Source organism: Muscardinus avellanarius (assembly GCF_963383645.1).
Source record: "Muscardinus avellanarius genome assembly, chromosome: 9".
NCBI classification, from domain to species: domain Eukaryota; kingdom Metazoa; phylum Chordata; class Mammalia; order Rodentia; family Gliridae; genus Muscardinus; species Muscardinus avellanarius.
In genome coordinates this window covers 94,947,348-94,972,823 of record NC_137795.1, presented here as the reverse complement: position 1 = coordinate 94,972,823, position 25,476 = coordinate 94,947,348, and the positions used below count along the sequence as shown (strand labels likewise).

Below are 25,476 nucleotides of genomic sequence, written 5' to 3'. Positions count from 1 at the left end.
AGATGTATGTGCTGAGACATCTTGTTTGTATATATAGGTAGATGGAGGGAAGAGAGTAGTATTATGTCACTATCACTTAAAACTTTGAACTTCTTCTGAGTGAAATACCTAACAGTCATATAAAGATTTATCATTGTTATTTTTAAATGATGTGTTTGGAAATAACTGGATTAGATCTTCCCTGGGTTTTGTTGAAAACTAAAATATCGGGAAACATCTAGTTTGCGAAAGGATTATTAGAGTCAGTTGCTCTCTTCATACCAGTTTGAACTCAAAGGCATTCTACCTCCACGGTACACCCCAAACCCTGTTTTATTTATTTATTTTTTTATTTTGAAACAGGGTCTTGCTAAATTGCTGAGGGATCACACTAAGTTGCTGAGATTGGCTCTGAATCTATAATCCTTCTGTCTCAGACTCCCAGGTACTGGAATTACAGGTGTGTACCACCGTTCCTGGTTCAATTTAAGCATTTCTAATAATTCATCTTTGGCCCCTGGAAAGTTTTAACTCAAGAAATGATTCTTTTTTTTTTATAAAGTGAGATGAGTAAGAATAAAAGGAGAGGAGATTGGTTTAGTCTTTTCAGATGGATGAGTTTTTTAGAAAAAGAGTACATGTGTCCATTAATGATTTAATTATCTGAAACTCCATGCTTTAATTAAAATGTCTAAAAGTTCCTTGGTTTGAAGACCAACCACTATCCTAATATTTAATTACAAATCTTTTTATTTATGGCTTACATTTTAAAATGTATAAACTTATATTATTTTCTTTTCATTTTTTATTCAGATATCTAACAGTGATACGCCTTCACCACCACCTGGTTTATCAAAATCCAATCCAGTCATTCCCATCAGTTCATCCAATCACAGTGCACGGTCCCCTTTTGAAGGGGCAGTAACAGAGTCACAGTCATTGTTCTCAGACAATTTTCGCCATCCCAACCCTATCCCAAGTGGGCTTCCTCCTTTCCCCAGCTCCCCACAGACATCTAGTGACTGGCCTACAGCTCCAGAGCCTCAGAGCCTCTTCACATCAGGTATATAACGTGGGACCTGGCATTGGGGACTAGACTCTTAACAGACGGGTGTGAACCCCTTCGTTGGTAGATAACTTCTTATCCTTTTTCTTTCATGCTCTCTTTTTATAAAATTTTACACATTTAAGCTACATAGAATTAGATAGTAGATAAATTGTTTATGACCTAGATATTTTGGTGTTAAAAGACAGATTTCTCTAGAAGTCAAGGATTATATAATCCCCTCCCCCCAAATGAAAAGCTTAATACTCTTGAGAATTATTAAGGACCTCTTTTCCTCCTTCCTTCCTTTCCTTCCTTTGTTTCCTTTCTTTCTCTTTTTTGTGGTCCTGGGGATTGAACCTAGGGGCATTTTATCTCCAAGCTACATCCCCAGCCTGATTTTTAAAAATTTTTATTTTGGAACAGGGTCTCACTGTGTTGAGGGTCTGCTACTTGCTGAGGCTCACCGGTGCTCCTCCTGTCTTAGTCTCCCAGGTGCTGGGGTGATAAGCGTGCACACCTGGCCAGGGACTTAATCAGATTAATGCTTGTGTAATTAAAAATTTTTAAGATTTTCCCCCCAATGATAGAGGTGTTTTTTAGTGGTAAAAATTATGTTTTGGCATCTTTTGCCATTTCCTTTTCTATTCACTTTAAATTCCCTTATTGATATGAAAGATGGCATAAATTAGCTCTCATGGAAGCACCTCTGAAGCAAATTAAAAATCTGTAATTGGGCATCTTTTCAAGCAGTGTACAGGGTTTCCTCCTTAGTACTGGGTAGTGAGCCCAGTGGCATTCTAACTTGGAGATACATCCCCAGCCCGTTTTACTTTTAATTTGAAACATGATCTCACTAAGTCACTGAGGCTGGCCTCAAACTTATAATCCTCCTACCTCAGCCTCCTCTACAAACTGGGATCATAGGCATGCACCACCATGCCACTATATATATATATATATATATATATATATGAATGACTGGGTATTGAACCCTGAGACATTCTACCTCTAAGCAATACCCCAGCCTTTTTTTAAAATTGCTTTTTGTTTTGAAACAGGTTCTTTCTAGGCTTCTGATAATCTTGGCAAGTTGCTAAGACTGGTCTTGAACTTTCAATCCTCCTGCCTCAGCTTCCCAAGTACTAGGATTACAAGTGTGCACCATTTTCAAAATTATTCATACTTTGCCTTAAATACATTTTTTAAAATAAAAAAAGCTTTATTAATTTAAATTTGTTTGATTATATACTTTATTTAAATGACATCCTGGTTTTGATTGAGTACTTGAGTATAATTTGCATATCAAACACTTTTTTCTTTTGATTAACAAAATCTGAGCTGGGCATGGTGACACGCACCTGAAATCCCAGTACTAGGGGGGCTGAGACAGGAAGACCACAGGTTTGAGGAGAGCTTCAGCAAATAGTGAGATGCTCATTAACTTGGTGAGGCCCTGTTTCAAAATAAGAAATAAAATAGGGCTGGGGTTATAGCTCAGATGTAGAATCCCCTGAGTTTAGTCCCCAGCCCTATACACAATAAACTAGATTTGTCCATATCATTCAGCTTTTGAGGTTTATGATTTAAGAATGTAATCAATGTTAGGAGTATCTGAGGCCTTTGTAATGAATGATCTTACTAATCTAAGAAGTCGTAAGATTTTGCATATACTTTTATCTTTTTTTTTTTTTTTTTTTTTTGGTGGTACTGGGGTTCCTGGAAGCCCTTCTACCTCCGGGCTCCACTCCCAGACCTATTTTTACATTTTTATTTGGAAACAGGATCTCCTAAGCCAGCGTGCGCGGCTGGCTTCGAACCTGCGCGATCCTCCTGTCTCTGCCTCCCAAGCGCGGGGATTACAAGCGTGCGCCCCCACGCCTGGCTATATACTTTTATCTTACAGTGTGACATGTTTAACTTTCACTAGTGTGGATACTCATTGTGAGTGTAAACTCTGTTTTGTATTCATCACTGTCTTCTTCCCAACAGAAACAATCCCGGTGTCATCCTCTACAGACTGGCAAGCGGCATTTGGCTTTGGTTCTTCTAAACAACCGGAGGATGACTTGGGCTTTGATCCCTTTGATGTGACTCGGAAAGCCTTAGCAGACCTGATTGAGAAGGAGTTATCCGTCCAAGATCAGCCTGCCCTTTCACCCACATCTCTTCAGAACTCCTCTTCACACACTACAGCCGCCAAAGGCCCGGGCTCTGGATTCCTGCATCCTGCTGCACCTACAAACGCCAACTCTCTTAATAGTCCCTTTTCAGTCTTGCCACAGAGGCTCCCTCAGTTTCAGCAGCACCGAGCAGTTTACAATTCGTTCAGTTTTCCAGGCCAGGCAGCCCGCTACCCTTGGATGGCCTTTCCACGCAATAGCATCATGCACTTGAACCACACAGCAAACCCCACCTCAAATAGTAATTTCTTGGACTTGAATCTCCCGCCACAGCACAACACAGGTCTGGGAGGGATCCCTATAGCAGGTAGGTTCATTTAAAGCCTTCGAGAATTCTTGAATAACTCGTGCTTTTACACTGTTGGGGGGGTAGGGAGGGAAATGTCGACTAGCAGGGAGTACTTATTAGTTTTGGAAATTTCCACAAAAAAATGTTAAAGTCTTTATCATAATCTAAAACATTTTAATTAGGTGATGCCTTGTAATATTGAGCTTTATAAGGATGGTGGAGTATTTTACCTAGTTATTGTTTGGAATTATTTTACTTAATATGATAATTACCGTATTTTCAAATGCTATTAAATAAAAGAAGAAAATGGGCTCTGAATTTATGGTGCTATAAAGTCCAACACCATAGTGAAAACTCTGATTTTTATGTTCTAAAAGCAAAGTGGTTAAGTTTTTAACGATAACCAATGAGAGCATGAGGAATAAAGCCACTCTTAACTGCTTATGGCAATTGTTTTGACTGACACACACACATCACGGATGTGCTATATATCAATAAAGCTTGAGAATACTTGAGAGCTCTGATTAATGTTTTTATAAATACATGTCACAGACATGCTTTCTGTGAAAAAGAAATTATTCAAGGAGAGATATTTACCCTTTTAGTCTGTCATGTATTTTTATTTCTGGGGGAAAATAATAGGTATATGTCAGGTAACATAAGTTTGATGTCAGAATACTTCTGGTTTTGTACTGCTACCCTTGAAGGTTTCAGAACTTTGGGCCTTTAAGATCCTATGTAATGTTTTTTAGATGAAATGTGTTCTAGGAGAGTCATTCTTGTTAATAGTGTTCTCATCTCATTTGGTTCCTCTTGATTCTCTCCAGTCTAGTAGAGTAGCTCCTCATCTGATACACAGTTTACACACCTCATTTGCATTCCTTGTCATGGCCTTAAGGATGTCATGACCCAGTGTTATCACAATAGTGCACCTTTACAGCAAGCCATCATTCTCTTACTCTTAGCCAGGTTGATGAATTTGCTGAGATCCAGCAGAATTCTTTGGCTGTGTACCCTTGGGACCAACAGCATTCATGCTCTAGAAAAGCAGCTAGGTCTTAGTTTGTGACTGTGGATACAGTGGAATTAATTTACATAAGTGTGAGAGCACCTAATGTAGTGATTTGAGCACCGAATGGGGTTCATAATATTTGCTCATTTAATTATGGGAGGTGGTAGGTAACATAGAGTGGCATTTTCAGTCCTCTCTTTCTCTGTCATATTCACTTGTGAAACACTCTGTCCACTCTCTGCACTCTTTTTCTTTTCTTTGATTCAAGATAGACTTTTAGAATGTAATTTTGTTTTGTTTTAATCATTTAGTAAGGTGGCATTTTAATTACTCGTAGTGAATATTATAACTGATTGTAACATTAAAAGTTAAAGTTGTTAATTCCCGCACTTGGGAGGCGGAGACAGGAGGATCGCGCAGGTTCGAAGCCAGCCGCACTGGCTTAAGAGACCCTGTTTCCAAATTAAAAAGTATAAAAATAGGTCTGGGAGTGTAGCCCAGAGGTAGAAGGGTTTCCAGGAACCCCAGTACCATCAAAAAAAAAAAAAAAAAAGTTAAAGTTGAGTTCCCTAAGTATTAAACCAATTACAATTTCAATTTCAATTCCTTTTTGCCCCCAAAATGAACTAGATCATCTGGGAAATACCTAGGTAGTAATTTAGAATGTACTTGAAAAGATAAAATTAAAATCATGTATGAAAATGAAAACCGTATGTATGGTACTAGAATCTGAGAGACACCAATAAAGCCTATAATTGTTGGGGAGGTTTCATTGAAGAAGTGAGGCTTGGTCTACACTATCGTATCTTTGGATTTGGGTTAGCAGCAGGGGAAGAAAAAGGCCTTTTGTGCTGATGGTAACCTCCTGAGTAAAGTCACAGAGGCAGGCATTAGTAAGTCATTATATTAAGAAGCATTGAAACTGCCTTCCATACAGGAGGTACTTCTTGAATCATAAAGGTAGAATGGATGAGGAGATGAGGCTTTCTGACAGCCAGACACACTGTGTGGACTTGATACGGGAGTCTAGTTCTTAGCTGTCTTCATTATGTTCTTATATTTGACTTACTATATGACTATCTTTGATAAATTGTGTTCTTCCAGTTTCTTAGTTGTTCATTAGTACCAAACAGCAGTTTTAACCTATTTCAAGCAAGTAGATATTTTGGGAATGCCACGCTGGTAATGAAAAATCTGATTAGTAAGTGTAGTTGTCATCTCAAACTGATACTTTACTTTTCAAAGTGGCATTAAATTATATTTCTATCTTTGAGTTTTTTCTCTTTTATGATATATTCAAACAAAAAGCACTACAAATTTTTTCAAGAGATGCTAAGACTTAAGTCACCAACTTTATAGTCTGAATCACTGTTGTATTGGTGGGGATGGGGAGAGTTTGGCTTTTCAGTATTTGATTCTGTATACTTAGTTGGTATTTAAATGGTGACTTGGCTTAAACTTACTGTTAGATTATTTTTAAGGCTCTAAAGGTTAGAGAATACACTAAGATTAAAACTTTATCAAGAGTCACACCAGAATCTTCTCATAACTATTAAATTTTTGACAGATGCCGCAGGAAACTGAATATGCTGAGCCTCAAAGCAGAGTAGTTACATGTCGGCCAGATGATTAAGATTTTCAGAACCCATTAGAAATGACAGAATAAGTATCTGGAAAACTCTACACAGCTTAACCGTATCCAGTTTGAAGCAGTTTAATACCTTAGTACAAATGCCTCCCTATCTCCAGTCGTAGTTTGGTTGTCATTGAGTTGAACTACAGGAAGGGCTCAGCTTTGTATCCTCCAGTGATTTCCATGGCATCTAAGAAAGCATAGCTGCTCATTAAATGCTTTAATCAGAGGCTACATACTGTTTCGGTGGGACCTGCTACTTTAATATATACTTGGATAATATTCTAAACTAATTCTATACCGGGAATAGCATATGCATTTATTCTTTAGATATATAAAGAAAAATAGGGTCCCTAACCTGTTGGAGCAAAGCAGGGTTGGCAGCCACCTATACAGATACCACGTCTGTTTTTTATCTATTTGTATTCAGATTTTTATTTTTGGTTTATTTCAATTAATTATTAAAAACTGATATATCTGAAACCTGTCATGGGAAGAACAGTTGCCAGAGGTTTGACAGAAATTAGGCTTCTGTTTCCTTTGTCTAATCGAAAACATTTTTGTGTTTGAAGTTAGTTATTTCCTTAATTAGGTAAGATCTTTTTAGTAACATTTCTCTGCACATCTGGTTGGCTAAATTTAGAAGAATTTTTGACATAAATATATTCTTAGGGGAAACATCGATTAGTGGCAGTTATCCTAAGCCCATTTAGATTTTTCTATTATTATTGGAACCATATACCTTTGTTCTAAAAAGTGACTTATCTTGTTCAATTTCATCATTTTAGAAATGGCAGAGTTGTATTCCAGAAAGCTTGAATTATTTGTTAAAGGTCACATATTCAATTAGCAGTAGAATTAGCATAAGAACCCAGATCTCAGATTCAGTCATGGAAATGTTTTTGCACCACAACACGGATGCTCTCCTTCAATTGAAGCTCACTGGCATGTGCTCTGACTTGGCTTTCTTCCCCTAGTAATCGATTTTTGCTCTCACATACTTGCAAGTCTTCTTTTAGCAATAGTATCTATTTATAAGACAAATTGGCCCAGCTCAGGGATATGGCATATAATAAACAAATATAAACAAAATAGAATGAAGTTCATTGACTGGATGGAAATTAGTCTTATGCTTATTCCTCATTAGTACCATGGTCTTACTAAAACTGTAGTCTAGAATTTGCTTTACACAGCCTCCTTGCTATTTACGTAGGGTTTAGAGGAGCTTTGCCAATTTACTGAAGAAATATGATATAACCTATTCTATTGATTGAAAGACTTTTTATCTGCATTTGTCAGTTAAGCTATTCTTCCAAATGTAATTTTGCAAATTTATTTCCCGAAGAACTCTCTGCCAAGGTGTTTTTATTCCATAATGCTAAGAATTATTTGGAAAACAATTAATAGTCTAAGTGTGTAAGCATTGTTGTTTCAAGATACACTTCGAAAGATATTTGAGATTGGTTAGGCTTGGAATTTTTCATGTTTTTGCTAATTCTAATTTTACTTATGAGAGGACATTTTTCTTTTAAGTGTTCTGCTTCTGTATTAACTTTTCACAGTGACTTGATTGAATTCTGAGTCATGTGTGAAATAATTGACTTTTAGCTAAATAATCAATTATAATTAGGGGAACTAATTTTATTCATGTATAGTTCTCTGACCTAGAAGTAGTCATCTTCCTTTCAGTCAATTGGATCATTGTATTGTTAACATTTTGCTATTTTCCAATTACTTCAAAAGTACACATTAAATTTTCATATGTTGTATGTTAATTTACTAAATTAATCTTTATATTTTTCCTAATGTATAACTAATGCTTTTAAAACGTGGATTATACATTTCCTCTTTCAAAATCAGTTTTTACTACTATAAATCAAATTTTATTTTTTTTCACAAAATATTTAGCATTAGGAATATCTATACTTAATATAAGGGGTCCAATTGGCTTGGAAAAGAATGGCTTTCCTGGTCTTTTTATTTCTTTTGTAGTTTATTTGTAATCTAAATCTATTTTATTTGATCTTATCTCTGACAATATGAAAATTAAGGGTGTGTTTAGAGTGTAACTACTTTCTAGGTACTTGATAAGTTTATATTTTAAAATTCATGTCTTGTTTCACACCCAGATTCCTACCATTAAGCATGTATTTTATATATGTTATCAGTATTCCAAATATTGAAGTCATTTTTAAAGGGACTGTTAACAAATCTAGTCACCCATAACTAGACCATGACTGACTTTTCCACAGGGGAAGAAGAGGTGAAGGTTTCGACCATGCCACTGTCAGCCTCTTCCCATTCATTACAACAAGGACAGCAGCCTACAAGTCTCCACACTACTGTGGCCTGACAAGAGAACTGAGAGGAGAGGATTAGACTCTGGGGTGCTTGCATGGGCAACCGGATTTTTGCATGATTCCTTTCTGATTTTGCATTTAATGTATACACCCAAAAGAGCCAATATAAACGTTCCTCATGCCTACAACTAGTGTGTTACCTCATAGTTGCTAAAGTATTTCTTCATTAGGCCTTTAACATAATTTATTAGCATAATAATTTTGGCATTGTTTCTCATGAGTGATACTATTTTAACTCATACAAATAAACTTAATAGTACTAATTAAGATCCCAGATGAGATTAGTTAGAATTGTTCTTATTTTGGCTCTATTATTGAAAAATATACAAAGGTAATGGTAGCTCTTTGTTTTCTGATTTGTGAAAAAAATGGTAATATCCTAATTTGAAATTTTGAAAATTGAGAAGATAATGTCTATTGCATTCTTTGACTACCTGACAAGAAAGAATACATATAAAACAAAGTTGGTGGTGTCATTTAATGCTCAGAAGGATGATGTCAGCAATTGTTTTTAGTTGCCTGGATTTATATCCTATATTATGCATTACATGTGTAGAAACTGTTTTGTTCTTATTTGCACATTTGCACTTTCTTTTTGAATGGTTGTTAACTATAAATAGATGGTTAAAAGATAATTATTATGGCCTAAATGCAATATAATCTCTTTTCTAATGCACTGCCTAGTAAACCAGGAAATGCCTCAAAAACAGAATTTCAACTTCTAGTTGATGATCAGAAACTTGAATATGCGATGAACATTGTATGTGACTAGCAGCTGTAGTAGTGTAACATTTTTATTGAACAAACAGTACTTCATTGGGATATCTGTTTGGAAATTTCATTGTTTAATATCTGAAATGTGATTTAAAAAAAGACTATACATACCTGACCAGAATGAGACTTAAAGCAGAAGAGAAGAGATTGGGTATCCTCTAAAATTAGGCCATGTAAGTTGTCATAGATACTCAGTTAATCACAGAGTAGTGAAGTACTATATTAGGACATATTGTAAAGTTATGTTTTTGATAATATAAAATTTCTTGAAACAGTTTTAAAACTGATAATAAACAACTCAGTTCTGAGCAGTGGACAGAGGTTGATTTTAAAAACATAACCACATTCTGCCTATATGAAGCAGCATCTGGCAAGAAAGGGAAAGTCAGACCTCTTGAGATTTTAAAAACAAGCCTGCAGGCGTGGTGGCGCACACTTGTACTCCCAGTACTCGGGAGGTCAAGACAGGAGGATCGCAGGCTCCCGGCCAGCCTCAGCTATGTAGTGAGACCCTCCATGACTCAGTGATACTCTGTTTCAAAATAAAGAATAAAAAGTAGGGCTGGGGGTGTAGCTTGGAGGTAGAATGCCTCTAGGTTCAATCTCCAGTACCATACACACACACACACACACACACACACACCTAATAAATAATAAAAAATATTTTAAAAACAGTTGTGATAAAAAGCCATGCCTTAATTTGTTAAAGAAAATAAAAGAGGGGTATCATGACTACCATAAAAAAGCTCAGATATTTAAATTAATAATAATAACAACAGCAACAAAATGACACCTTCTAAGACATGATGCTAATGTTGGTTAGAGTTGGAGTTTTTGGGTTACTTCTCTATATGAAATCTGATTGCTTTATAATACATATAGTACAACAAATTAAAAGCTTTATCATGAGGTATCGTGGGGGTAGACTAAAATCTACTCTTATATATCCTTAAATTTGGTTAACTGAAGGCACAGAAAGAACTAATTGGCCATTTAAGTTATTTTTATAAAACTCAGCATAAATATCAATCTCTGATTTCCATTTAAAAGTGATTCTAAGACATTACAAGAAAATTACCAATGTAAAAAAAATGAATTATCATAGACTTATTAAATATCAATCTTTAATCATAGCTTAATTTAATTACTTTTGTTGTAAAAGGCCAAGATCTGGCTGATATTTCCTGTGGGGCTAAGGCTCCTTGGACTACTCTGGCTCCTTGTAATAATGCTTACTAGTACATAGCCTTTTCTGGCTTTCTGTATAAGCCTTTCACTGCGTGGATTTTCTTACGCCTTAGCAGGTGGTTAGCACCCATTTACTCAGTTCTCAGTGTTGAGAGAAATACCTATTAAACAAATGTTCTCCTTTTGATCTTTCTCTGTCTTTTTTCATTTATAATTTGTACAGTTTGCCCAGACTTGCCCAGAGTTCTGAATAGATTCCCAAAGCAGTGTTCTTGCCTGCTTCTCCTCTCTCCTTCCAGGCGCATTGTGACCAGGGAAATGCTACTTAAGAAATTAACACTCCAACTTCTAAGTGGTTAAAAAGTGGTATTTTAATCCATTTTGAAATTTCTGGACTTTATAAGGACCTTGTAAGACCTCGCCTTTTTGTTTATTCAATATTTCATTTGCTGTTTTTTTTTTCCAGAAGTCTTAAAAGTCAGTCGTAATTTTATGCTAAATCACTATTTCACTTTGCAAACAAATTGTAACCAAAATGATGGTAAAGAATGAGAAATTCTAATCCTGTTGCAGTGGTCCATAGCTGTAATCTCAGTACTTTGGAGCCTGAGACTGGAGGATTGCAAGTTCAAAGCCAGCCTTGGCAACTTAGCAAGACCTTGTCTCAAAAAGGGCTGGGGGTGTAGCTCAGTGGTAGAACACCCCTGGGTTCAGCCCCCAGTACCATGTAAAAAGGAAGAGAAGTCCTTAAAATGTTTCAAGTTTGTTTTTGATAAATTCCTGCATGATCCATCTTTAATGAGAAAAATCTTATACTTTGACATCCTTGACCTCTATAAAGTGACTAGTCTTTTCCTTAACACTCCTGAGAGGCCGGACCCTTTGAAGGTACATATAAAACTGGATTTTTGCACTTGCACATAGATCCTTATTTTTTCCCCTAGGGATCCATAGTTACTGGATTTGTAAAGAGTTTGGTAACTTCCCTCTATTATTACCCCCACCTCTGCCTCCTCAAGCAAGGGGCGGAGGACTGCCGCCCCCAAATGATTTTGGTGTCACTGAAGGAAATAGAGTTCTTGACGGAATGAGTTCAGTTATATGGTATCAAGTGCCTCTTTGTTTTCTTAAAGATCCCATTAGGAAAAAAATTATGAATGCTTTACTTCTCATCCTGCTCTTGTATTTTTTTTCCAGGTGGTTCTTTTGTATATTCTTCTTTATTTCAGCAAAGCATTAATTAAAAATTTGAGTACCTGTTTTGTGTAGTGACCTGAGCTAGATCTTGAGGGATATACAGTTAAATAAAATACCGACCCTATTACCAAGAATCCCAGTCTAGTGGCTGCTTTCTTTTACATTATTTTTGTCAGGCCAGCTCCTGATGTACTTTAATCACCAAAACAGATATAGCAGTCTAAGCTCGTCGCATTATTCACCTCTCACTAACCATTCTGACAGTGGCAACAAAGGGTATTGAATACTTTTGCCACAAATTTTCAAATATATGATAATTTGTAGGGAGGTGGCGAGCCTCAGTAGGACAAGCATTTGTTATTCTAATTTATGTCTGTATCTTCTTAAGTGAAGAATATGCATTCCAAGAATTAAGTAAGACCTTCTATATGTATGAGTTCCTTTAAAGAAAATAACACTAATGCATGTTCTCTGTGGACATTTCTGCAGACAGGGCTCCTGTTAGCACGATATGCCACGTACCTTCCAGGCTGCCAGAACTGTCCTGCTGTGACACAGGTCCACGGGGAGAAAGCGAGCAGAAATGGGGGGCAATTTACCCTATGTTGATTTTTAGGTTTGGATATTTATTATGAAGTTCCTCCAAATTTGCTTTATTGGCCTTAAAAGATGAGTATTATTCAATTGACAATATAGTAAGTTTTTCTTCTTAAGTATAAAGAAGCCAAGTACAGTGGTGCATGCCTATAATCCCAGTACTTGGGAGGCTGAGAGAGGAGGATTGAAGATTCAAGGCCAGCCTCAACAACTTAGCAAGGCCCTGTTTAAAAAACAAACAAAAAAAAGAGAGCTGGAGGTGTAACTTGGGGGTGAGATGCCTCCAGGCTCAATCCCCAATACCAAAAAATAAAAATAAAATCTTATATAGAAGTGATAACCCAAAACAATGATTGATATATTTTCCAAAATTGGCACTATCAGATTATCTGGTCGACCTAGTCTTTCCGCCATTAGTACTGTGTGTGTCTCGCTGTCTCATGGAATGCCTACTATGTGTCTCCCTAAGCTGGATAAGTAGCAGGAAGATGAGGAGGTATTCATACATGTAACGTGCACTATACTGATAACAAAAGTACGACCCGAGTTAGAGGAAGAAGTTACTGTGCTGATACAGGGGCGGCTTCATCAGAAGTGTGGGACCTTGTCTGACTTGGGAAGTTGACTTAGATGAAAGCAGAGGAAGGTCAGGGCTTGGGAGGGAAGAACAGGAAGGAGCTACACTTGACTGAGGCCTATGGGTCCTTAGTCCTTCAGTGCCTGAAGCTTTGAAAATTAGGAAGAAGAGTTACATCTTGAGCTGGCAGGGGTGGAGGACTATAGGGTTTTTGCAAAGATGTTACTTGGCTGTAGCATTTTTGAGCAATTTGGTGACATATTCGAGTGAATTCGGACAAGTTAGAAAGCAGTCCCCAGATGCCGTTGCTGGGTGGTACACGTTGCAATAACAACTAGACTTTTGTGACTGACGAGTAATTCAAGTCAGTTTAGTGATTTCAAGTCAGGTTAGCTAGTCTGGACTGGAATAGTAACCTTGGAATGAAAAAGAAAGTATGAATTAGAAGTTGCCCTAAGAAGCCCGAAGTGGTAATCCCAGTATTTGGGAGGCTAAAACCAGAGGATTACAGGTTTGAGGCCGGCTACAGCAATTTGGTGCCTGGGGATATAGCTCAGAGGCAGAATGTTCCTGTGTTCAATTTTCATTGTCTCCCCCCCCCCCCCCCCCCGAGAAAAAGGGAGAGAGCGAAGAAAATTAGCATGAAATCTGAGAACGGGCCTTTAGGTTATTTCCCCTTCTGCTGATCTTTAAAAACATAACTTTCATATAAAGGTGCCGAATGAGAGCCAGATTTCTAGGATTAATGAGACAGTATCAAGGATATGAAACTTATTTTGAACATTTGGCAAGAAAGTGAAAAGACTGCTACATGACATAGCTCTAATATAGCTGAGCAAACTATTTAGGGCATAGAAAGTCAATCGAGAGGAAGAGAAAGGCCAGTTGAGCAGGATAACGGACTTTTGCAAATGGTGGAGGAAATAACCCTTGGGATGAGATTGTGCTTTTTCTTTAGAGACATGGGATATATCTGATTTAGGATTAGAGAAAAATGAGAACGAATGAAGGGGCTCATAACAGTAATTACTGGAACGCATTGTTTGAGAATGGGGGTGAGAGAGTAGAGCCGGGAGTCTTATCAGGAGGGACGAGGAGCCGAGTGCATGATGGTGCACACCTTTTCTAGAACTGTGTGTACCTCCCGAGATAGGATCATAAGGCCAGCCTTAGAATCTTAGACCCTATTTCAGAATAAAAAATAAAGTAAAATAAGGGTGAGGGTCTAGGCTCAGAAGTAGAATTCCTTTGGGTTCAAACCCCCATGTCAAAAAAAGAAAGAGGTTGGGGTGTCAGGGTTTAAAAGCATCCACGAGAATAAGCCTAGACGCGTATTTGAGGTAAATTACAATATAAAAATTGCTGTTTAAAGTATGGGTCCACTTAGACATTAAATTTTAGAGTTCTGCTGTGTGTGGTTTTGTATGTTCCTCTGATGTAGCACAGAATACCAGAGGTGGGAAAAACAAATCCTGTGAATTGGGTTAGAAGGTAAAGAGGACAAGGACATAACGATATTCAAGAAGACACTATCAAAAGACCTCATCTTGTGGTCCAGAGGATTCCACTAAGGTAGTGTCCTGTGAACCAATGGGGTGAGTGATGTGGAAGTGAGTTCAGGGGTCTTAGATTTGATAAGGACAAAGAACACAGTAGGTTGTAAAGGAAGGACAGATGAGATGGTGGCCAGTGTGTTAGCAGTTAGGAGAAGCAGAGAAGGAATGGTAGACAGATGTCTAACATCAATGCTGGAAGCTAGCTGCAAAGAAGGCTTAGCTGCTCTAACCTTTGACCGTCTCTTCTCCACTGTTTCTCCCAGTCTCTGTGACAGTAGAAGTCAGGCTATATGAAAGAGAATCGTAGAAAGAAAGCATGGTAATGCCTGGGGAAACCTGGGTCGAGCTGATCCAGAGGCAAACTTCCTTCCTCTACTCATGGCAGGAAGACATGGACGCACACTCCTGAGAGGGCCTGGGAAAAGCCAGAGATGAGATGAGACAGGTATAAGTAAGTAGAAATGTTACTTCTGACGTGAAAGGTTATGACGGGGGGTGGGGGGTAAGGGTGGGATAGGGTGAGTCTGGTAGTTGAGTCGCCCATGTTATAGGAGCTAGCTTCTTCCAGCCTCACAAGCAAACTAGAAAGCTCCCCTCCCTGTCCCCAGAGGCGTCCTACTGATGAAGAGAAAGGGTCTCTCTTTACATACTTGGATCAGGCCATTCTTCATAGAGCAGACTTTTAGTTAAGCAGTATATCACTGAAGAGTAGAAAAGATAGAAATTAGCTGGGTGTGGTGGCACATACCTGTAATTCCAGTACTCAGGAGGCTGACACAGGAGAATCATGGGTTTAAGGCCAGCGTTAGCAGCTTTTTTTTTTTTTTTTTTCTTTTTTTGGTACTGGGGGTAGAACCCAGAGGCTTTCTACCTCCAGGCTATACCCCCAGCCCTATTTTATATTTTATTTTTGAAACAGGGTCTCACTAAGTTGCTGAGGGCCTCACTAGCTGAGGGTGGCTTCGAACCTGCGCGATCCTCCTGTCTCAGCCTCCCAAGCGCGGGGATTACAAGCGTGCGCCACCACACCCGGCTCAGCTTTAGCAACTTAACGAAGCGCTTAATAACTTAGTGAGACCCTGTTTCCGAACAAAAAAATGAAATAGGGCTAGGGGTATAGCTTGGAAGTAGAATACCCCTGAGTTCAATCCCTAGCACCACTGGGGGAGGGGGGAGAAAAATTAAGAATTTTAACATAGTTTTTTTTTTTTTATTGGTGCACTGTATTCATACATCATAGTGGGATAAAAAGAAAACAACTTTTGTAGACATACATGCACACATCGCCCAATTAGCCCCTACCCGATCCCCACCCCATTCCCTCCCCATCCCTCCTTCCCATGCTTGGCTTAGTGGTTGACATCTAGTATTATAGCAATTTATCCAATATTAACAATGATGATCTCACAGAACAGTTTCATTTGTCTGATACTAAGCTTTTGATGACTTAAAGATAACATTTTAATATTTCTTTTTGCTTTCTTTCTCTCTAAGGAGGATATAGTTTGAGAATGAATACAATCTACAAATTACTGGCTTGCTCTATATTTTACAGATTTAGAATGTAGCACTTAAGGAAAATTGCTGAAGATTTAGAGTAGGGACGAAAATATTTATTTTCTCTGTATCTGATAGCATAGGTCCCTAGTTTGGAAGCAACCTTAGTTTCCTAAAAGTGAAATCTTTGAAATTCACTGGACTTATTTCCATATAGGTCAGTTGAGGTATCAACTGTGCTATTTGAAATTGATAATGCTTCAAAATATGTCATTACTCAAGAGTATGTGGTTTATGAAACCACACTGATGATGGAGAAGCCCCTGCTCATCAGAATTTCTTACTGGTCTGTGATTTGCTTCCATGGGTATTGATCTAGCCACTCAGAATTGCTGGTCATACCTCTTTACAGCTACTCTAGTTAGTAGCTGTTTCTAGAGAATTACTCTTGATAATTCAGGATTCATTAAGAATTCATTCTATTTCGTGGTCTTTTAAAGAGTCGACATTGAGTTTGAGTTTGAGTTATACAAAATCAGTTTATACCTGCTAGGTACTTAGAACTAAAGTAAGCCTAAGTAGTTTAAGCCACTGTGAATTATACCAAAATATTCAGAAGTTCACAGAACAACTTGAAATTGTTGACCTTGATAACCAGTCCATTTTCTCCAGTTTCTTTTTTCTTTTCTTTTTTTTAACTGAAGGTTGAATCTAGAGGCATCCTACCTCTGAGTTACACCCCCAGCTGTATTTTATTTTGTTTCAGGGCCCAGCTAAGTTGCGGAAGCTGGCCTCAAACCCAGGATCTTTGCTTCTCAGCCTCCTAAGTACTGGTATTACAGGTGTGCTCCACCATGCCCCACTCCCCAAGGTTCTTCTTGACTACACTTCCTCAGCCAGCTATTGACTTCACTACCTTAGCCCATTTCACTTGCTTAGGATTCTAAGATTTTTGGCACACCCAGCCAACCCTGGAACGTACTGTGCCTAGAACAGTTTTGTTACTCCCGCTCCCCTTTGGTACTCAGACTGTTGTGCTATTGTACCCCAAGGCCCACCAATATAATTTACAAAGCCTTCAAAGTACCCAGTACCTTTCTTTTCTACAGAGGTAGAATTCACATAAAATAGAATTAATTGTTTGGACTATTAACTATAGAACTCACTGCCCAGTATTGTTCTCTAATTTATTTCAGTGTAAAAATAGTAAAATAAATAACCTGTGAGAATTTTGGTCCTTTTTGGGTTGTGGCTATGTAGTAATAGCATCTAGACTCAACTATTTGACCAGGAAGTTGAAAGGCAAACCCTGGAGCCTGTTGATAAACCATAAAATACTCATATCTCTGCACCTGAGCTTGTGAGTTAATAAACTTATCCTTCCCCCTAAAACACACACACACACACGCACACACACACACACACGCACACACACACACACACACACACACACACGAAGGGCTCTAAGAGCTCTCTCTAAGCAAGAGACCCTTTAGGAAATTTGTTTTCCTGAAATAAAAATGTATGAAGTAATCATGTGAATAGATTTGAAACAGCATAATCCTAATACTTGGGAGGATTGTGGGTTTGAGGCCAGCCTCAGCTGTTTAGCAAGAACATCAGCAACTTAGTGAGACCTTGTTTCCAAATTAAAAATAAACTAGGGCTGGGAGTATAGCTCAGAAGTAGAATGTCCCTAGGTTCAATCCCCAGTACCAATATAGATTCATATTGGAATCGTGGAACTTGAGAACTCTGATAGATACAACAGTCTTTAACAATCTTCTTAAAGAGTCACATAATGATGATAATAATAATAAACAAGGCTAAGCCGAGGTAAGGGGTTACACTTGTAATCTTGGTACTTGGGAGGCTGAGACAGGAGGATCGCAGGTTCACGGCCAGCCTCAGCAACTCGTGAGACCCTTTGCAACTTAGTGAGACCCTGTTTCAAAATAAAGAATAAAATAGGGCTGAGGGTATAGCTCAGAGGTAGAATCACCTATGGCTACTCTTTATGTTGACTGAATTACTTAAATACCATGGTCAGAACTAAAAGAGTAAAAGAGCTGGAATCTAATTTACCCCCAATTTTTCCCCATTACCTAGGAGCATTTAAGGACCAACATGTATAACACTAAACTCCTGACATCTTTAATATTATAAAATGAAAAAACCCTTAAAGGAATGGCAGCAAAGTACATCACACCCACGCTAAAGGTTTGCTCTTGGGCTCGTCTTTGAAGAGCTGCCCTGTGTTATATCATGTAGAACGATAGCATATCTGCTGGGGGTTTTTTCCCCCCTCAATCAATTAAGTTGTTGTTTTCAGCATAATGAAACAGGGAGAAAACTATTAGGATTTAAATGTGGTGGTGCACACCTGTAATCCCAGTACTTAGGATCCTGAAACAGGAGGGTCACACGTTCAAGGACAGCCTCAGCAATTTAGGGAGACCCTGTTTCAAAATAAAAACTAAAGCCAGGCATGGTGGCACTTGCTTGTAATTCCAGTACTTGGGAGGCTGAGACAGGAGGATTGAAGATTCCAGGCCAGCCTCAGCAATTTAGCAAGATCCTTCAGAAACTTAACAAGAACCTGTTTAAAAAAAAAAAAAAAGCCAGGAGTGATGGCACACCCCTCTTATCCCAGTACTTGGGAGGCTGAGACAGGAAAATCACAGACTCCGTCATTTAGTGAGGAAAATCACAGACTCAGCCATTTAGTGAGACCCTTTCCAAATTAAAAAAATAAAATAAAATAATAAGGCTGAAGGTGTAGCTTGGAGGTAGAATGCTCCTGGGTTCTATACTCAGCAACACACACACATACACAAACACTTTAAAAAAAAAAATAGAGCTGGGGGTATAGCTCAGAGGTAGAAAGCCTCTAGGTTCAACCTCCAGTACCAAAAGTAAGAAGGGCTGAGGTGCTGAGGTGTAGCTCGTGGGTAGAAGGCCCCTGGGTTCATTCTCTAGTATAAAAAGAAAAAAAGATGATAATGCCATCAACATCTCCAAGAAGACCAAGAGAACTGACTATAATCAGCTTTTGTAGTTGGGCATGGTGATGGACGCCTATAATCCTGGTATTTGGGATATATACTCTATCCTTTTTAGAGTAGAACTTAGTGATCTGGAGGGCACTGGGGTGTTTTTAAACCTCATCATGGTATATGTTGGCTTTTGCAAAAAGTCTGACACCCTAAAGCTGACTTTTCCTATTATATCTTTTGTTGAGTCCCCAGCTAAGAAGAGTTGACTTCTATCAGCCAAGCAGGAAGGTTTCTCTTTGGTCTTAATCTGAGTGTTGGGTTCCACTCAGAGTAACACTGTTGTTCCATTTACGGTTTCTCTATTAAAACAAAACATTTTAAATTAAAATTTATGATCATAGTGCCTGCCTAGCTTGTGTAAGGCCCTGTGTTTGATCCCCAGCACCACAATAAATAAATGATAAGTAGTCATGATGATAGATTGCTGATCTATATGCCCTAACCACAGGCTTTCTCTGGTTCCAGGTAGGCATAATATACCTTGTGTTTTGGTCTAGTCAGTCCTTCTAGGTGATTTCAACTATATTTTAAATGGTAGGTTATTATTTAATTGGAATGAAACGTATCACTAAAATTAGCACAGATTTAAGTAATTTCCCAGTAAATACACTAAACCATATGACCTTTTTTTGGTTATGGAACTGGGGTTTGAACCCATGGGTATGCTGCCTCTGCATGTTAGAGGTAACGGGCATGCTAACAGGGTCTCCTGCTGAGATTGGCCGTGAACCTGCGATCCACCTGTCTCAGCCTCCCAAGTACTGGGATTACAAGTGTGCGCCACCATTCCTGACTATGACCTTTATTTTAAAATAAACTATTGCCAGGCGTGGAGGCACACACTCATAATCCCAGTACTTGGGAGGCTGAGAACAGGGATTGCAAGTTCATGGCCAACCTCAGGAATTTAGTGAGACCCTATTTTAAAATAAAAAATAAAATAGGAAGTCTGGCGTGATGGTCCACACTTGTAATCCCAGCATCTGAGAGGCTGAGACAGGAGGATCTTGGTTCGTGGCCAGCCTTAGCTACTTATAGTGAGGACCTTTGCAACTCAGTGAGGCCCTGTTGCAAAACAAAGAATAAAAAATAGGGCTGAGAATGTAGCTTGGAGTTACAAAGCCCCTGGGTTCCATCCCCAGTACCGCAAAATAAATAAGTTTTCAAGTTTTAGTTCTTCATCATCTCGAGTTTCATTCTGATAGCTGTGCTCACCTTTCCAACAAGTTTCTTTTTCCTTTGGACACAGAAATCCAGTTCTTTTTCCTTATAACTCACCACAGTTAGCAGGAAAATCATGGCTAGATCTTAATGTTCATTACCTATATGATTTCCCCAATAGATCCTAGAATATCTGAATTTTTTCTTCTCGTAAAAGAGAGCACTCTCCTCATCAGGCTGCTGGGCGTTCGTGTTCACCCAGGGTCTCTATTCCATAAGCAGAGTTACCGTGTTCACACGTCTCCCTAGGAACCATTCTGGTCTGTCGCCTTATTTCCAAACTCTCCCTTTCTTTTTTTTTAAGTGATCATATCTTTTCTTCCGAGTCTCTCTTTTAAGTCAAAACAACCCACTTAAAAAGCATAGTATTGGTTTTGGAATAGATGTAAAAACCACTTTAATGTTAAAAGTTGAATCAATGAAGATTTTTGACATTGTAAAATTTGGGCATTGTTCAACTTACCCCATTTTTCAGATAGTCAACTTAAAAGTCATTTAACACTTTATGACTAAGATTTAGTTTTATAAATGTGACTTTAATAATTTTTTCAAAATAAGGTAAATCAAAGTGTGTGTGTGTGTGTGTGTGTGTGTGTGTGTGTGGCATTGGGGATGGAACCCAGGGGTATAGTACCACTGAGCTACACCCCTTGCCTTTTTTATTTTCTATTTTGAAACAGGTTCTTGCTAAGTTACCTGCTCACCTTGAACCTATGGTCCTCGTGTGTTAGCCTCCCAAATACAGGGGTTACAGGAATACACCACCATGCCTATCTGGTAAATCATGATTTTAATGCCTAAAAATGCTTTCTAAACATGAAACTCTTAACTAATTATGAAGAATTTGTCAATTAAAATCAGACAGTTTTAGTCCTGTTTGAGATTTCTGTACTGACTTACAAGATAATTCTATGGTGATAGGAACCATCTTTTAGAGAAAAGACTAGACTGGCTGATCTTTACTATTGCAATTAAAGTAGGCGGTTTAATTAAAATGCAGTAAAGAACTGGGTTTGATTTTAAAAAAAATAACTTTCAGATCTTTTGGAAGTCTTTTAATTTGGTAAATTATGGGCACCAGATCTTAGAATCTCAATAAACACAATAACCATCAGGGGAATTGCTCTGAGGGCAGCAAATACTTTGATCTAAATGCAAGCCTGAAGAGAAACTTCTATCCTGCTAAAAGTATTTTATTGGCACTAAACAATCAGTGACTTTGGAATAACCAACCTCTAATGATTCAATAAAGAAAAGGAAAAAAAAAAAAAAAAAGAACAGTTTGGGGCTTTTAGAAGGCTGCTGGAGTTCCAGAGAAAATGGTACAGAGTAGATATTTAATAAATGTTTCTTGAGTTAAAATTGGTGGTTAAGATGGTGCTGACACTCTGGAGGCTGCAAAGCATGGACCTACTGTTATACTGGACTTGGGGAAACATTTCGGACTCACTTGCACAATGAGTTGTAATTTACTTCTTGGCTTTCCTGTGACCTGAAGTGTTAAGATTTTGTGATTATTCCTTTTCTTCTCTCCTATTTAACCTTTTAACTCAGGAAAGCTCAACTCTTGGCTTTTTGTTTTCTTTCTAATACCGTTACTTCCGTTTTGGAATTTTTTCTGATGTTTCCCACCCGATTCTTATTTATATGCTTGTCAATCAATATATGACACTATTCATAAATCTTTCCTGACACACATATACACACAATACAGAAAGCTTCTACAAAATATCTGCTTTTATAGAACTCTACTTTTTTCGTGTGTGTGTGTGTGTGTGTGTGTGTGTGTGTGTGTGTGTTACTGGGGACCCAGGGGCTTTCTACCTCCAGGCTACACTCTCAGACCTATTTTATGTTTTATTTGGAAACAGGGTCTCACTAAGTTGCTGAGAGCCTCACTCAGTAGCTGAGGCTGGCTTCAAACCTGCGTAATCCTCCTGTCTCAGCCTCCCAAGCGCTGGGGTTACAAGCGTGTGCCACCACGCCCAGCTAGAACTGTAATCTTAATGTATACTGCTGGGCTTTTTTAGGAGCTTAATGTTTTGCTAGGTAAGGAGTTCTTTATGGCAACGTGTAATTGTTTAAAAACTTTTTCTCACACTTAACCCAAAATTATCTCCTCTCTCCCCATTTGCACCTTTTAAATGCAACTTGCCAAATACGTGAAGGCAGTTACCACTTATCTGGTAACTTCTGGATATAGATGGAACATCCTCAGTTCTTTGAGCCATTCCACAGGTAACATGATGTCCACTCCTCCTGCGGTCTCGTTCTCTACATATATTTTGATTTGATAGTGCCTTTCTTAAAATGTGAAGCCCTAGGGCTGGGGATGTAGTTCACTGGTTAAATTGTTTGCCTGGCATGGGCAAGGCCCTGGGTTCCATCCCTAGTACCATGCAAAAACAAAAAACTTTTATGAAAACCATTCTTATTACTAATACTTGTTCTTTTCTTTGTAGAGCCCTTTTATAAAAGCTTCATGTGGGGTAGGTATAATCTCCATTTTATAAGTGAGAACACAGAGGCTTGGAGTGGTTATCACTGGTGGTTGGCCCAAGAGCATACCATTGCTAAAGACATTGCACATCTGTTTACATGGTCCTAGTGTTACCTTTTCAAAAGTTCTGTTACCCAAGGTGTCATTTCAGATATGAGGAGCTTATTAATAAAACCAACTGGCCTTTTTCCTTATACACTACTGGTTAGATCTTTTCTATCCTGTACTTTCTTAAATTTTATGTGATTGGACTTGGTGTGATTAGAGTATATCCTATTTTTACATCCCCATTTTAAAAGTTTGTCTTATGAAAGGACTGTACACTATTATAAAGTGATGAGTAAGTGTTATTAATAACATTTGTGGAAAGAATGTAGAATTCTTGCCAGGCGTGGTGGCGCACGCTTGTAATCCCCGCACTTGGGAGGCGGAGACAGGAGGATCGCGCAGGTTCGAAGCCAGCCGCGCTGGCGTAAGAGATCCCGTTTCAAAAATATAAAAAATAGATCTGGGAGTGTAGCCCGGAGGTAAAAGGGCTTCCAGGAACCCCAGTATCACACACACACAAAAAAGAATATAGAATTCTAAAAATAGTTATAGTTTCAAACCAGGTGTGGTGGCGCACACCTGTAATCCTAGTACTTGGGAAGCTCAGACAGGTGAATTGCAGGTTGGAGGCCAGTCTCAGCAATTTAGCAAGGCCCTCAACAACTTAGTGTTTCAAAATAAAAATAAAATCAGGCTAGGGGTGTTACTCAGGGCTAGAATGCCCCTGGGTTCAATCCCCAGTACCACCAAAAAAAAAAAAAAGAAGAAAAAGAAATAAGTAGATAGGGTTTGAGGTGTAGTTCAGAGGTAGAATGCCCCTGGGGTCAATCTCCAGTACTCCCCCCCAAAGTATAGTTTCTATTACTGATCCTGTCATCTGTACAATTCCCTTCTTGTTTGCATATTTCTTTATTGTTTTGTTTGCATAGTTAAATGAACTTTGTGGGGCATGTTAAGTATAATAAAAGCAGCATGGAGTCAAACAGAAACCAAGTCATGTCACAGAGCCCTTCAGGCTGACACGGCGTCTTAAGTTCTGTGTAAATTCATCTAATCACTCTTGCATCCATGCTTACACTTAACCGTCTTCTCTCAAACGGAAATCATCAGAGAGCTTAGCAGAAAATGCTGAATTCAAGATCCATGACACTCCTGGCATCCTCAGAAACCTATCCAGAGAATGAGTTCTTGGCGATGGTTGGCTCTTTATGAAATTTCATTTCGGCTCTCATTGATCACTGCATTCTCCTCTTTAGGACTGATGTGTCAGGAATGAGAGCTACTTACAGAGTCTGAGATTTGGGCAGGCAGCAGAAGAGGGATGGTGAGCCGCGGGATTCAGAATGAGGGCATTTGTCGTGTAAAACGGCCGCACTGCCTCCAGGACCACCCTTTGGATTTAAACATTTAAGCCGAACTTCTTCTGTCTTTCAGTTGGAAGAAACCTGAGTTTCTAGCCCGATGCTAACTGTGTTTCCTAGAGGAGTGCTCCCAAACCGCAGCTGGCAGAACAGTGGGTGATGAGCCAGCCATACTCCTTTCTAAAGAAATCACCCAGCCCCTAATCTGTTTGAGAATCATTCACTCGCTCATTCTAAGCCTGTGGCTGGACAGTTGGCCACTTCCTCGGTTTCTGCACTTCTCTTAACGACCGATCTCGCCTGCGAGGACTACTCTCGGGGGACACTTGTACCTCGAAGGTTAAAATCGCTTGGATTGGTTGAGTAAATGCTCTTTTAATGTCTTTGCATCTCTCCCGACAGTTCTCCTCTCCACGTTGCTCTGTCTTTCCTTTGGTAAAAAAGATCACAGTCTTTTTATAAAGATGGAAGGAAATAAAGTGAACATGGAACTAAGTTGTTCTCCCTTTTCTTATGGCTTCATATGGTGCCATATGGCTTCATATGGCTGCGTAGTGGCCTTTCTGCATTTTCTCGTTATTCCACACGTGAGTTTTTCTTGCCTTCAGCTGTGTGTGTGTGTGTGTGTGTGTGTGTGTGTGTGTGTGTGTGTACCTCAGATCATTACGGATTCTGGTGTTAATCCACAAGGATTAAAATGATACCCTCATCTGCAGGTAGGTTCTGTGCCTCTCTCCACTGTTCTAAGCTTTCTTTTCAAATCCAGTCTCATCAGAGTCTACTTGAACAACAGCTGGCTTCTTTAGACTTCTTCTCATTCTGTTTTCCTTGTTGGTACTATTTATTACTGCACAACCAGAATGGCATTTCGCAGCATCTTTCCAGCCTGTGAATGACTGCTCCCGATAGTTGTGGGACCACCCCTGAGTGGTCGTTCTCATCTTTTTTGCAATGTTGTTAAACACGCACAAGCACACACACCAAACAAAAAACAGGGAGCAGATGTTCAAAGCTGTTCATTTAGGCACCGTTAAGTCCCTGGCGAGGTTAAGGTGTAGGTACTATGACCACATCAAGGAGGAATTCAGTAGGAAAGAGTAAACATATAAACAAGTGGGTATAGTAAACCGTGGCAGGTCCAAAAGGAGCCAGGATGCCTGCTGTCCAAGAACTCTATTCTCCTTCACTTTTGTCCGCCCTAAAAGTACGTCATACTTTCCTAGGGTGTATATTTTCACAATAACCCCCAGGTGTGTGTTGGTCACAATAAAGTCAGAATTAAAGTTTCCAGGGTGGGGCATCATTTGAACCACTCCCCCCATGCCATCCTGGCATGGGGCTGTAACTATCTTCTATATTTCTATCTTTTTAATAAACTTCTTTAAATCTTCAAAAAAAAAAAA

The 25,476-nt window shown here is 38.8% G+C and overlaps 1 protein-coding gene across 10 annotated transcripts in view; it reads left to right on the top strand.

Annotated features, from left to right (window-relative positions):
• The window catches only part of CNOT4 (CCR4-NOT transcription complex subunit 4), a gene marked incomplete at both ends in the record, with an annotated part of 69,127 nt that overhangs the window by 31,752 nt on the left and 11,899 nt on the right, over window positions 1–25,476 (top strand). For 8 of the 10 annotated variants that reach the window (XM_080701913.1, XM_080701911.1, XM_080701916.1 and 5 more), the window contains 2 exons: window positions 793–1,042; window positions 3,017–3,514. In XM_080701913.1, coding sequence (XP_080558039.1) covers window positions 793–1,042; window positions 3,017–3,514 — 748 coding nt within the window. Of the gene's footprint in view, window positions 1–792; window positions 1,043–3,016; window positions 3,515–8,393; window positions 8,495–25,476 lie in introns of those variants that run through there. The other 2 variants (XM_080701909.1, XM_080701917.1) reach the window with 1 other exon arrangement.